Source organism: Carcharodon carcharias, chromosome 33 (genome assembly GCF_017639515.1).
Source record: "Carcharodon carcharias isolate sCarCar2 chromosome 33, sCarCar2.pri, whole genome shotgun sequence".
Taxonomy (NCBI): Eukaryota; Metazoa; Chordata; class Chondrichthyes; order Lamniformes; family Lamnidae; genus Carcharodon; species Carcharodon carcharias.
In genome coordinates this window covers 14,151,109-14,163,979 of record NC_054499.1, presented here as the reverse complement: position 1 = coordinate 14,163,979, position 12,871 = coordinate 14,151,109, and the positions used below count along the sequence as shown (strand labels likewise).

General features: G+C 57.5%; 1 protein-coding gene across 1 annotated transcript in view; it reads left to right on the top strand.

Moving 5' to 3' along the window:
• Positions 1-9,425, top strand: part of pofut1 (protein O-fucosyltransferase 1) — a 20,608-nt gene extending 11,183 nt beyond the window's left edge. The window contains exons 6-7 of the mRNA XM_041178780.1: positions 8,026-8,120; positions 9,209-9,425. Coding sequence (XP_041034714.1) covers positions 8,026-8,120; positions 9,209-9,423 — 310 coding nt within the window. The 3' untranslated portion in view covers positions 9,424-9,425. The remainder of the gene's footprint in view (positions 1-8,025; positions 8,121-9,208) is intronic.
• Positions 9,426-12,871: the final 3,446 nt, after the last annotated feature.

Here is a 12,871-nt window from a genome sequence, read left to right as displayed (position 1 = left end):
CCCCCACCCAACCTCTCCCCCACCCAACCACCACCCCCACCCAACCACTCTCCCACCCAATATCTCCACCACTCAACCACCACCCCCACACAACCATTCCCCCACGCAACCTCTCCCCCACCCAACCACCACCCGCACCCAACCAGTTCACCCACCAAACCACTCCCCCGCCCAACCTCTCCCCCACCCAACCACCAACCCCACCCAACCACTCCCCCACCCGACCTCTACCCCACCCAACCACCAGCTCTACCCAACCAATCCCCCACTCAACCTCTCCCCCACCCCCTCCCCCACCCAACCACCACCCCCACCCAACCACTCCCCCACCCAACCTCTCCCCCACCCAACCACCACCCCCACCCAACCTCTCCCCCACCAAACTACCCCCCCATCCAACAACCACCCCCACCCAGCCTTTCCCCCACCCAACCACCACCCCACCCAACCACTCCCCCACCCAACCTCTCCCCCACCCAACCACCACCCCCAACCAACCACTCCCCCAACCAACCACTCCCCCACCCAACCTCTCCCCCAACCAACCACCACCCCCACCCAACCACTCCCCCAACCAACCTCTCCCCCAACCAACCACCACCCCCAACCAACCACCACCCCCACCCAACCACTTCCCCCACCCATCCACTCCCCCACCCAACCTCTCCCCCACCCAACCACCAACCCCACCCAACCACTTCCCCCACCCAACCACTCCCCCACCCAACCTCTCCCCTACCCAACCACCAGCCCCACCCAACCACACCCCCACTCAACCTCTCCCCCACCCCCTCCCCCACCCAACCACCACCCCCACCCAATCACTCCCCCACCCAACCTCTCCCCCACCCAACCACCACCCCCAACCAACCACTCACCCAACCAACCACTCCCACACCCAACCTCTCCCCCAACCAACCACCACCCACACCCAACCACCATCCCCACCCAACCACTCCCCCAACCAACCTCTCCCCCAACCAACCACCACCCCCACCCAACCACCATCCCCACCCAACCACTCCCCCAATAAACCTCTCCCCCAACGAACCACCACGCCCACCCAACCACTACCTCGCCCAACCACCACCCCCACCCAACCTCTACACACCCAACCACCACCCCCACCCAACCACTCCTCCACCCAACCACCACCCCCACCCAACCACTCCCCCACGCAACCTCTCCCCCACCAAACTACCCCCCCCACCCAACAACCACCCCCACCCAGCCTTTCCCCCACCCAACCACCACCCCCAACCAACCTCTCCCCCACCCAACCACCACCCCCACCCTACCACTCCCCCACCCAACCTCTCCCCCACCCAACCACCACCCCCACCCAACCTCTCCCCCACCAAACTACCCCCCCACCCAACAACCACCCCCACCCAGCCTTTCCCCCACCCAACCACTCCCCCAACCAACCACTCCCCCAACCAACCACTCCCCCAACCAACCTCTCCCCCAACCCACCACCACCCCCACCAAACCAATTCCCCCACCCAACCACTCCCCCACCCAACCACCAACCCCACCCAACCACTTCCCCCACCCAACCACTCCCCCACCCAACCTCTCCCCCACCCAACCACCAACCCCACCCAACCACTTCCCCCACCCAACCACTCCCCCACCCAACCACCAGCCCCACCCAACCACTCCCCCACTCAACCTCTCCCCCACCCCCTCCCCCACCCAACCACCACCCCCACCCAATCACTCCCCCACCCAACCTCTCCCCCACCCAACCACCACCCCCACCCAACCACCACCCCCAACCAACCACCATCCCCACCCAACCAACCACCATCCCCACCCAACCACCACCCCCACCCAACCACCATCCCCACCTAACCACTCCCCCAACCAACCTCTCCCCCAACGAACCACCACCCCCACCCAACCACTCCCCCACCCAACCACCACCCCCACCCAACCACTCCCCCACCCAACCACCACCCCCACCCAACCACTCCCCCATCCAACCACCACCCCAGCCCACACCACTCCCCCACCCAACCTCTCCCCCACCCAACCACTTCCCCAACCCCGTCCCCCACACCCCACTCACCTCCCCCTCCCAACCTCTCCCCCACCCGACCATTCCCCCACCCCCTCCCTCCACCCCATCCCACACCACTCCCCCTACCCCACTCCCCCACACCCCACTCCCCTCCCCCACCCAACCACTCCCCCACCCACTCCCCCATCCCATCCCACACCACTCCTCTCCCCCACGCCCCACTCCCCTCCCCATACCCCACTCCCCTCCACACACACCACTCCCCTCCCCCAACCCCTTCCCCACACCCCACTCCGCTCTCCACACCCCAGTCCCCTCCACACACCCCACTCCCATCCCCTACACCCCACCCCCACTCCCCTCATCCCACGCCACTCCCCTCCCCGCTACCCCACACCACTCCCCTTTCCCCATCCCACTCCCATCCCCCACAACCCACTTCCCTCCCCACCACCCCACAACACTCCCCTCCCCCAGACCCCACTCCCCTCCCCCACACCCCTCCCCCCACTCCCCCCACCCCACTCCACTCCGCTCCCCCACACCTCACTCCCCTCCACCCCACCCCACAACACTCCCCTCCCCCAGACCCCACTCCCCCCCACCCCACACCACTCCCCAACCCACTCTCCTCCCCCATGCCCCAACCCACTCCCCTCCCCCGCGCCCCAATCCACTCCCCTCCCCCGTGCCCCAACTCACTCCCCTCTTCCGCGCCCCAACCCACTCCCCTCCCCCGCGCCCCAATCCACTCCCCTCCCCCGCGCCCCAACCCACTCCCCTCTCTCGCGCCCCAACCCACTCCCCTCACCCGCACCCCAACGCACTCTCCACTCCGACACCCCACCCCACTCCTCTCCCACTTCCTTCCCCCTCCCATCCATAAAGGGAGTTATGTACAGGCCTCCGAACAGTAGTCAGGACGTGGGGCACAAGATACACCAGGAGATGGAAAAGGTGTGTAAGAAAGGCAAGGTTACAGTGATCATGGGGGATTTCAATATGCAGGTAGACTGGGAAAATCAGGTTGGTAGTGGATCCCAAGAAAAGGAATTTGTGGAATGTCTACGAGATGGCTTTGTGCAGCAGCTTGTGGTGGAACCCACTAGGGAACAGGCAATTCTAGATTTAGTGATGTGTAATGAGGCAGATTTGATAAGGGAACTCAAGGTGAAGGAACCCTTAGGAGGAAGTGACCATAATATGATAGAATTTACCCTGCTATTTGAGAGGAAAAAGCTGGAATCAGATGTAATGATATTATAGTTGAATAAAGGTAACTACAGAGGCATGAGGGAGGAGCTGGCCAGAATTGACTGGGAGGTGAGCCTAGCAGGAAAGACAGTGGAACAGCAATGGCAGGAATTTCTGGGAGTAATTTGGGAGACACAGCAAAAATTCATCCCTAGGAAGAAGAAGCATACTAAAGGGAGGACGAGGCAACCATGGCTGACAAGGGAAGTCAGGGACAGCATAAAAGCTAAACAGAAAGCATACAATGTGGTGAAGAGCAGTGGGAGACCAGGGGATTGGGAAGCCTACAGAGACCAACAGAGGACAACTAAACAAGAAATAAGGAGGGAGAAGATTCAATATGAGGGTAAACTAGCCAGTAATATAAAAAAAGATTGCAAGAGTTTTTTTAGAGATATAAAGGGTAAGAGAGAGACAAGAGTGGACATTGGGCCGCTGGAAAATGACACTGGAGAAGTAGTAGTGGGGAACAAAGAAATGGCGGAGGAACTGAATAGGTACTTTGCGTCAGTCTTCACGGTTGAAGACACGAGTAACATCCCCAAAGTTCAAGAGAGTCGGGGGGCAGAGGTGAGTATGGTGGCCATTACCAAGGAGAAGGTGCTAGGAAAACTGAAAGGTCTGAAGGTGGATAAATCACCTGGACCAGATGGATTACACTCCAGAGTTCTGAAGGAGATAGCTGAAGAGATAGTGGAGGTGTTAGTGGTGATCTTTCAGGAATCACTGGAGTCAGGGAGGGTCCCAGAGGACTGGAAAATTACTAATGTAACCCCCCGTTTAAGAAGGGAGTGAGGCAAAAGACGGGAAATTACAGGCCGATTAGCCTGACCTCGGTCGGTGGTAAGATTTTAGAGTCCATTATTGAGGATGAGATTTCAGAATACTTGGAAGTGCATGGCAAAATAGGGCAAAGTCAGCATGGTTTCATCAAGAGGAGGTCATACCTGACAAATCTGTTAGAATTCTTTGAGGTTAGACAAAGGAGAGCCAATAGATGTTATCTACTTGGACTTCCAGAAGGCCTTTGACAAGGTGCTGCACAGGAGGCTGCTCAGTAAGATAAGAGCCCATGGTGTTAGAGGCAAGGTACTAGCATGGATAGAAGATTGGCTGTCTGGCAGGAGGCAGAGAGTGGGGATAAGGGGGTCCTTCTCAGGATGGCAGCCGGTGACCAGTGGAGTTGTGCAGGGGACCACAACTTTTCACTTTATACATTAATGATCTAGATGAGGGAACTGAGGGCATCCTGGCTAAGTGTGCAGATGATACAAAGATAGGTGGAGGGACAGGTAGTATTGAGGAGGCGGGGAGGCTGCAGAAGGATTTGGACAGGTTAGGAGAATGGGCAAAGTGGCAGATGGAATACAACGTGGGGAAGTGTGAGGTCATGCACTTTGGTAGGAAGACTATTTTCTAAATAGGGAGAGAATTCAGAAATCTGGAGTGCAAGGGGACTTGGGAGTCCTAGTCCAGGATTCTCTTAAGGTTAACTTGCAGGTTGAGTCAGTAGTTAGGAAGGCAAATGCAATGTTGGCATTTATTTCGAGAGGACTAGAATATAAAAGCAGGGATGTGCTGCTGAGGCTTTATAAGGCTCTGGTCAGACCACATTTAGAATATTGTGAGCAATTTCAGGCCCCGCATCTCAGGAAGGATATTCTAGCCCTGGAGAGGGTCCAGAGGAGGTTCACGAGAACAATCCCAGGAATGAAAGGCTTAACATATGAGGAACGTTTGAGGACTCTGGGTCTATACTCGATGGAGTTTAGAAGGATGGGGGGGGGGATCTGATTGAAACTTAGAGAATACTGAAAAGCCTGGATAGAGTGGATGTGGGGAAGATGTTTCCATAAGTAGGAGAGACTAGGACCTGAGGGCACAGCCTCAGAGTAAAGGGAAGACCTTTTAGGACAGAGATGAGGAGAAACTTCTTTAGCCAGAGAGTGGTGAATCTATGGAATTCATTGCCACAGAAGGCTGTGGAGGCCAGGTCATTGAGTGTGTTTAAGACCGAGATAGATAGGTTCTTGATGGGTAAGGGGGTCAAAGGTTACGGGGCGAAGGCGGGTGAATGGGGTTGAGAAACTGATCAGCCATGATTGAATGGTGGAACAGACTCGATGGGCCGAATGGCCTAATTTCTGCTCCTATGTTTTATGGTCTTATGGTCTAACATTCCACTCCCCTCCCCCACACACCACACCTCCCCCACCCCACAAACCACCCCTCCACCTCCCCCACCCTCCCCACCTCACCCCACTCCCCTCCCTCCCCACCCAACCCCACTCCCCTACCTCTGACACAGCCCACTCCCCTCCCCCACACACCACCCAACCCCACTGCCCTCCCCCACACCCCACTCCCCACCCCACCCCACATCCAACTCCCCTCTCCCACCCTCACCCCACTCCCCTCCCACACCCCACTCCTATCCCCCCACGCCCCACTCCCATCCCCTAACGCCCTGCTCCCCTCCTCACGTTCCCCTCCCCCCACACCCCACATCCCACTCCCCATCGCCCCTCCACTCCCCTCCCAACAACCCGCCCCACTACCCTCCCAGACCCCCCCGACCCACTCCCCTCCCAGAAACCCCCCGCCCCACTACCCTCCCAGACCCCCCCGACCCACTCCCCTCCCAGAAACCCCCCGCCCCACTCCCCTCCCAGACCCCCCCGACCCACTCCCCTCCCCCCACATTCCATCCCACTCCCCTCCCCCCAAACTCCATCCCACTCCCCTCCCCCCACATTCCATCCCACTCCCCTCCCCCCAAACTCCATCCCACTCCCCTCCCCCCACATTCCATCCCACTCCCCTCCCCCCAAACTCCATCCCACTCCCCTCCCCCCAAACTCCATCCCACTCCCCTCCCCCCAAACTCCATCCCACTCCCCTCCCCCCAAACTCCATCCCACTCCCCTCCCCCCAAACTCCATCCCACTCCCCTCCCCCCAAACTCCATCCCACTCCCCTCCCCCCAAACTCCATCCCACTCCCCTCCCCCCAAACTCCATCCCACTCCCCTCCCCCCAAACTCCATCCCACTCCCCTCCCCCCACACTCCATCCCACTCCCCTCCCCCCAAACTCCTTCCCACTCCCCTCCCCCCACACTCCATCCCACTCCCCTCCCCCCAAACTCCATCCCACTCCCCTCCCCCCAAACTCCATCCCACTCCCCTCCTCCCACATTCCATCCCACTCCCCTCCCCCACCCTCCGTCCCACTCCCCTCCCCCACCCTCCGTCCCACTCCCCTCCTCCCACATTCCATCCCACTCCCCTCCCCCACCCTCCGTCCCACTCCCCTCCCCCACCCTCCGTCCCACTCCCCTCCCCCACACTCCATCCCACTCCCCTCCCCCCATACCCCCTCCCCTCCCCCCACACTCCATCCCACTCCCCTCCCCCCACACTCCATCCCACTCCCCTCCCCCCACATTCCATCCCACTCCCCTCCCCCCACACTCCATCCCACTCCCCTCCCCCCACATTCCATCCCACTCCCCTCCCCCACCCTCCGTCCCACTCCCCTCCTCCCACATTCCATCCCACTCCCCTCCCCCACCCTCCGTCCCACTCCCCTCCCCCACCCTCCGTCCCACTCCCCTCCCCCACATTCCATCCCACTCCCCTCCCCCACCCTCCGTCCCACTCCCCTCCCCCCACACTCCATCCCACTCCCCTCCCCCCACATTCCATCCCACTCCCCTCCCCCACCCTCCGTCCCACTCCCCTCCCCCACCCTCCGTCCCACTCCCCTCCTCCCACATTCCATCCCACTCCCCTCCCCCACCCTCCGTCCCACTCCCCTCCCCCACCCTCCGTCCCACTCCCCTCCTCCCACATTCCATCCCACTCCCCTCCCCCACCCTCCGTCCCACTCCCCTCCTCCCACATTCCATCCCACTCCCCTCCCCCACACTCCATCCCACTCCCCTCCCCCCACACCCCCTCCCCTCCCCCACACTCCATCACACTCCCCTCCCCAAACACCCCACTCCTCCCCACTCCCCCCACTAAATACCCTCCCCACGCACCCCACTTCCCTCACTCTCACCCTACTCTCCTCCCCTCCCCCCACACCCCTCCCCCTCCCCCCACTCCACGCCCCTCCCACCCCACTCCCCTACCACGCACCCCACTCCCCTCCTCCCGCAACCCACTGCCTCCCTCCCCCTCCCTCACACTCCACCCAACTCCCCTCCTCCCAACCCACTCCCCTCCCCCACCCTCCGTCCCACTCCCCTCCCCCCACACTCCATCCCACTCCCCTCCCCCACACTCCATCGCACACCCCTCCCCCCGGACCCCACTCCCCTCCCTCCGCACCCCACTCCCCTCACCCACTCCCCTCCACCCCACACCCGACTCTCCCCCCACACCGCACTCCCCTCCCCCCGCACTCCATCCCACTCCCCTCCCCCCACACCCCACCCCTCCCCCCACACCCCACTCCCCTTCACCGCACCCCACTCCCCCCTCTTCCCCCGCACCCCACACACACCCACACAACCCACCCCATGCGTCTTTCATCGACATGGCCAGTTCCACCAGCCGAGAGCCTGAATGGCGAATGTGGGTGTGGCTGTTCCGTCTTGGAAGGCATCGCTGGTCCCAGCCCCAGCATTGGAGACTCGGCGGCGGCGGGGGGGGGTGGGGGGGGGTGCTGCGGTTGGGGGCCCTGCAGGAAGCAGGGGGATCAGGAAGAGGAACCCTGGCTGACATGTCTGCTCCTAAGCCCTGGGACAATGGGGCTGGGAGTCCTGAGCTGGGACTCGCCTCCTCCCCACGAGTTCAAAGCCAAAGGCGACTGGGTCATCGGGAGAGCTGGAGGTAACTTTAACATGAGGAGCGGGAGTGAGTACCATCGTCCACGCTCTTTCTTTCACCTGAGAAAGGCTTTATTTCACACCTTTTTATTAGCGATGTCTCAAATCGTTAGCTGAGGAAGAGCGAGGCACCAGGACACCCGGGGTGAACTCCCCTGCTCTCCCAATAGTGGCCGTGGAGTGTTTTTATGTCCGCCTGAGAGGGCCCTCGCTTTATTTAATGGCTCACCTGAACGACGGCCGTGCAGCACTCCCTCAGCACTGATACCACCGGTGTCGGCCGGGATTACGCCCTCAAGGCTCTGGGAGTGGGGTTGGAACCCACGACCCTCTGACTCCGAGGTTGAGAGAGAGAGAGAGACCCATTAAGGCGCAGGCTCCAATCTTAACTGTGTCGTGGCTGCTTGCAAAGTAAGTATGCTTTAAGTAGACCGTTGCTTGAGATGCCCTGACCCATTCCCTCGCTCTTTACACTGGCCCCCAGTGCCTCGAATTTTAAAATTCTCCTCTTTGCGTTCGAATCCTTCCATGACCTCGCCCATCGCCAACTCTGCAACCTTCGACCTTCTGGGATCCCCTTCCCTCCTCTCGTTCTTCAATTTTTTTTTGCTGAAAGGGAAGCTGTTGCCAAAGTTTCTCCTCTCGCAATCATCAGAACAAACAAAAGAGTTGCCAAATTTCAGACCATCACCGCGATCTATACCACAGGAGCAAAAGGTGCTGACTGATTGGCAAGCCTAAATCTGCCCTCACCAGCATCCCTCAATTTTAACCACTCCACCATTGGCGGCTGGGCCTTCAGCTACCTGGGCCCCAAGATCTGGAATTCCCTCCCTCAACCTCTCCGCCTCTCTCCAACTTTAAGATCCTAAAACCCAACCCCCTTGACCAAGCATTTAGTCACCTGTCCCTAATATCTCCTAATGTTGTTCAGTGTCAAATTCTGTTTGAGTAAGGCTCCTGTGAAGTGCCTAGGGGCGTTTTACCACGTTGAGGTGTTATATAAAATAAAAATTGTTGTTGGAGACATGCAGTATTAATGTGTGTGATGGACGCCAATTACAGTAAGTTGGGATGGGGCTGCTCTCTTAGCTGTGTCTCCCTCTTTGCTTCCCCAGGTGAAGGTCGTGAGCCTACAACCCCAGCTTCCACAGATTGACCTCTACATACTCGGACAGGCTGACCACTTCATCGGGAACTGCGTCTCCTCCTTCACTGCCTTCGTCAAGCGCGAGCGAGACATCCATGACAAGCCCTCCTCATTCTTCGGGCTGGACGACCCGCCAGGGCCACGGGACGAGTTCTAAGACTGGGGGGGGCGTGTGGAGGGGGAGGGGGCGGGGGATGCGGGGAGGGTTGGTGAGGGAGCAGCTCGGATGGGAGTTATTCAGGCGGATGGGGTGGGAAGAGGGACCCCTGACTCCACCTCGCTCGCCTCAGGCAGGACCACGCATGGTTCCAACTGAGGGGAGGCGAGGAATTCACTCCCCAGCCTTCACTGAGGGGAGACACACCGACAGACACACACACACTGACACACACACACACACACACTGACACACACACACACACACACACACACACACACACCGACAGACACACACACACACACTGACACACACACACACACACACCGACAGACACACACACACTGACACACACACACACACACCAACAGACAGACACACACACACTGACACACACACACACACACCGACAGACACACACACACTGACACACACACACACACACCGACAGACACACACACACACACACACACAGACAGACACACACACACAGACACACACACACACTGACACACACACACACTGACACACACACACCGACAGACACACACACACACACTGACACACACACACACACCGACAGACACACACACACACACAGACAGACGCAGACACACACACACACACTGACACACACACACACTGACACACACACACACACACCGACAGACACACACACACACACTGACACGCACACACACCGACTGGCACACACACACACAGACAGACACACACACACACACACACACAGACACACACACACCGACAGACACACACACACACACTGACACGCACACACACCGACTGGCACGCACACACACAGACAGACACACACACACACACACATACTGACACTGACGCACACACACTGACACACACACACCCACACAGACACACACATACCCTGATACACACACTGACACACACACACCAACACACATACCGACACACACACGACACACACACACTGACACACACACACTGACACACACACACACCGACACACATACCGATACACACACCGACACACACGACACACACACTGACACACACACACACACCGACACACATACCGACACACACACCGACACACACACCGACACACACTGACAGACTCAAACACTCTGTCTCTCTCACCACTCCCTCTCTCACACAGACACTCTCTCCCTCTCACACACACATTCTCTTACTCACACGCCCTTTTTCTTTCTCTCTTACACTCTCACACACTTACTCACACACATACTCTATTTCTCTCTCTCACTCTCTTACTCTCACACACCCTCTCTCACACACAGACACACACACACTCTCTCCCTCTCTCACACACATTCTTACTCGCGCACACACTCTTTTCCTCCCTCTCACTACCTCTCTCTCTCCCACTGTCACACTCTATCTCACAGACATTCTCTCTTACACATACTCTCACACCCACATCCTTTCTCTCGCATATGTACTGACACCAACAAACTCTTTCTCTCTCTCTCACACCCCCACATTCTTTCTTACACACACACACACACACACACACAGTGCTCTCGCTCTGACACACACACACACACACACACACACACACACACACACACACACACACACACACACACACACTGACACATACATACACACACACGCACTTTCCAGCTGAGTTACTGAGCTAGTGAGCGGAATCCTAACTCAGGGGCACTGAGACGAGAGTCAGCAAGCCAGGGGTAAAGCCACGCTGATTTTGGTGGAGCCTGAAACCTTGCATTCACCCATGGAACCAGCAGGCTTCATTATGGTAGGATTGTGGTGCTGGCTGCGGTGAGATTACACTCACAGTGTTTGCACAAGGGGACCAATAGCTCATGAAGTGAATAATGATGGAAATCAAACTCTGCCTCTGTAACAGTTTTAATTTTAGTCACAATAATAATTTCTTTAGCGATTCTAATGTCTGGCATCATGTCTGTGTTCCTTGGCATTTTGTACCCGTGAGACAGATCTGTCTGATGTTTTTGCTTGTACACCATAGACGGAGCTTTACTCTGTATCTAACCCCGTGCTGTACCTGTCCTGGGAGTGTTTGATGGGGACAGTGTAGAGGGAGATTTACTCTGTATCTAACGCCGTGCTGTACCTGCCCTGTGAGTGTTTGATGGGGACAGTGTAGAGGGAGCTTTACTCGGTATCTAACCCCGTGCTGTACCTGCCCTGTGAGTGTTTGATGGGGACAGTGTAGAGGGAGATTTACTCTGTATCTAACGCCGTGCTGTACCTGTCCTGGGAGTGTTTGATGGGGACAGTGTAGAGGGAGCTTTAATCTGTATCTAACCCCGTGCTGTACCTGTCCTGGGAGTGTTTGATGGGGACAGTGTAGAGGGAGATTTACTCTGTATCTAACTCCATGCTGTACCTGTCCTGGGAGTGTTTGATGGGGACAGTGTAGACGGAGCTTTACTTTGTATCTAACCCTGTGCTGTACCTGTCCTGGGAGTGTTTGATGGGACAGTGTCGAGAGTGATTTACTCTCTATCAAACCCCATGTTGTCCATGTCCTGGGAGTGTATGATGGGGACAGTGTAGAGGGAGCTGTACTCAGTATCTAACCCCATGTTATACCTGTCCTGGGAGTATTTGATGGGGACAGTGTAGAGGCAGCTTTACTCTGTATCTAACCCCGTTCTGTACCTTCCAGAGGGTGTTTGATGCGGACAGTGTAAAGGGAAATTTATTCTGTATCTAACCCCATGCTGTAGCTCTCCTGGGAGATTTTGATAGGGACAGTGTAAAGGGAGCAGCACCTGCCCTGGGAGTGTTTGATGGGGACAATGTAGAGTAAGCTTTACTCTGTATCTAACCCTGTGCTGTACCTGCCCTGGGAGTGATTGATGGGGACAGTGTAGAGGAAGATTTACTCTGTATCTAACCCCGTGCTGTACCTGTCCTGGGAGTGTATGATGGGGGCAGTGTAGAGGGAGATTTACTCTGTATCTAACCCCATGCTGTACCTGTCCTGGGAGTGTTTGATGGGGACAGTGTAGAGGGAGTTTTACTCTATATCTAACCCCGTGCTGTACCTCTCCTGGGAGTGTTTGATGGGAAAATTGTAGAGGGAGTTTTACTCTGTATCTAACTCCGTGCTCGACCTGCCCTGGGAGTGTTTCATGGGGACAGTGTAGAGGGAGATTTACTCTGTATCTAACCCCGTGCTGTACCTGCCCTGTGAGTGTTTGATGGGGACAGTGTAGAGGGAGATTTACTCTGTATCTAACGCCGTGCTGTACCTGTCCTGGGAGTGTTTGATGGGGACAGTGTAGAGGGAGCTTTAATCTGTATCTAACCACTCCACCATTGGCGGCTGGGCCTTCAGCTACCTGGGCCCCAAGATCTGGAATTCCCTCCCTCAACCTCTCCGCCTCTCTCCAACTTTAAGATCCTAAAACCCAACCCCCTTGACCAAGCA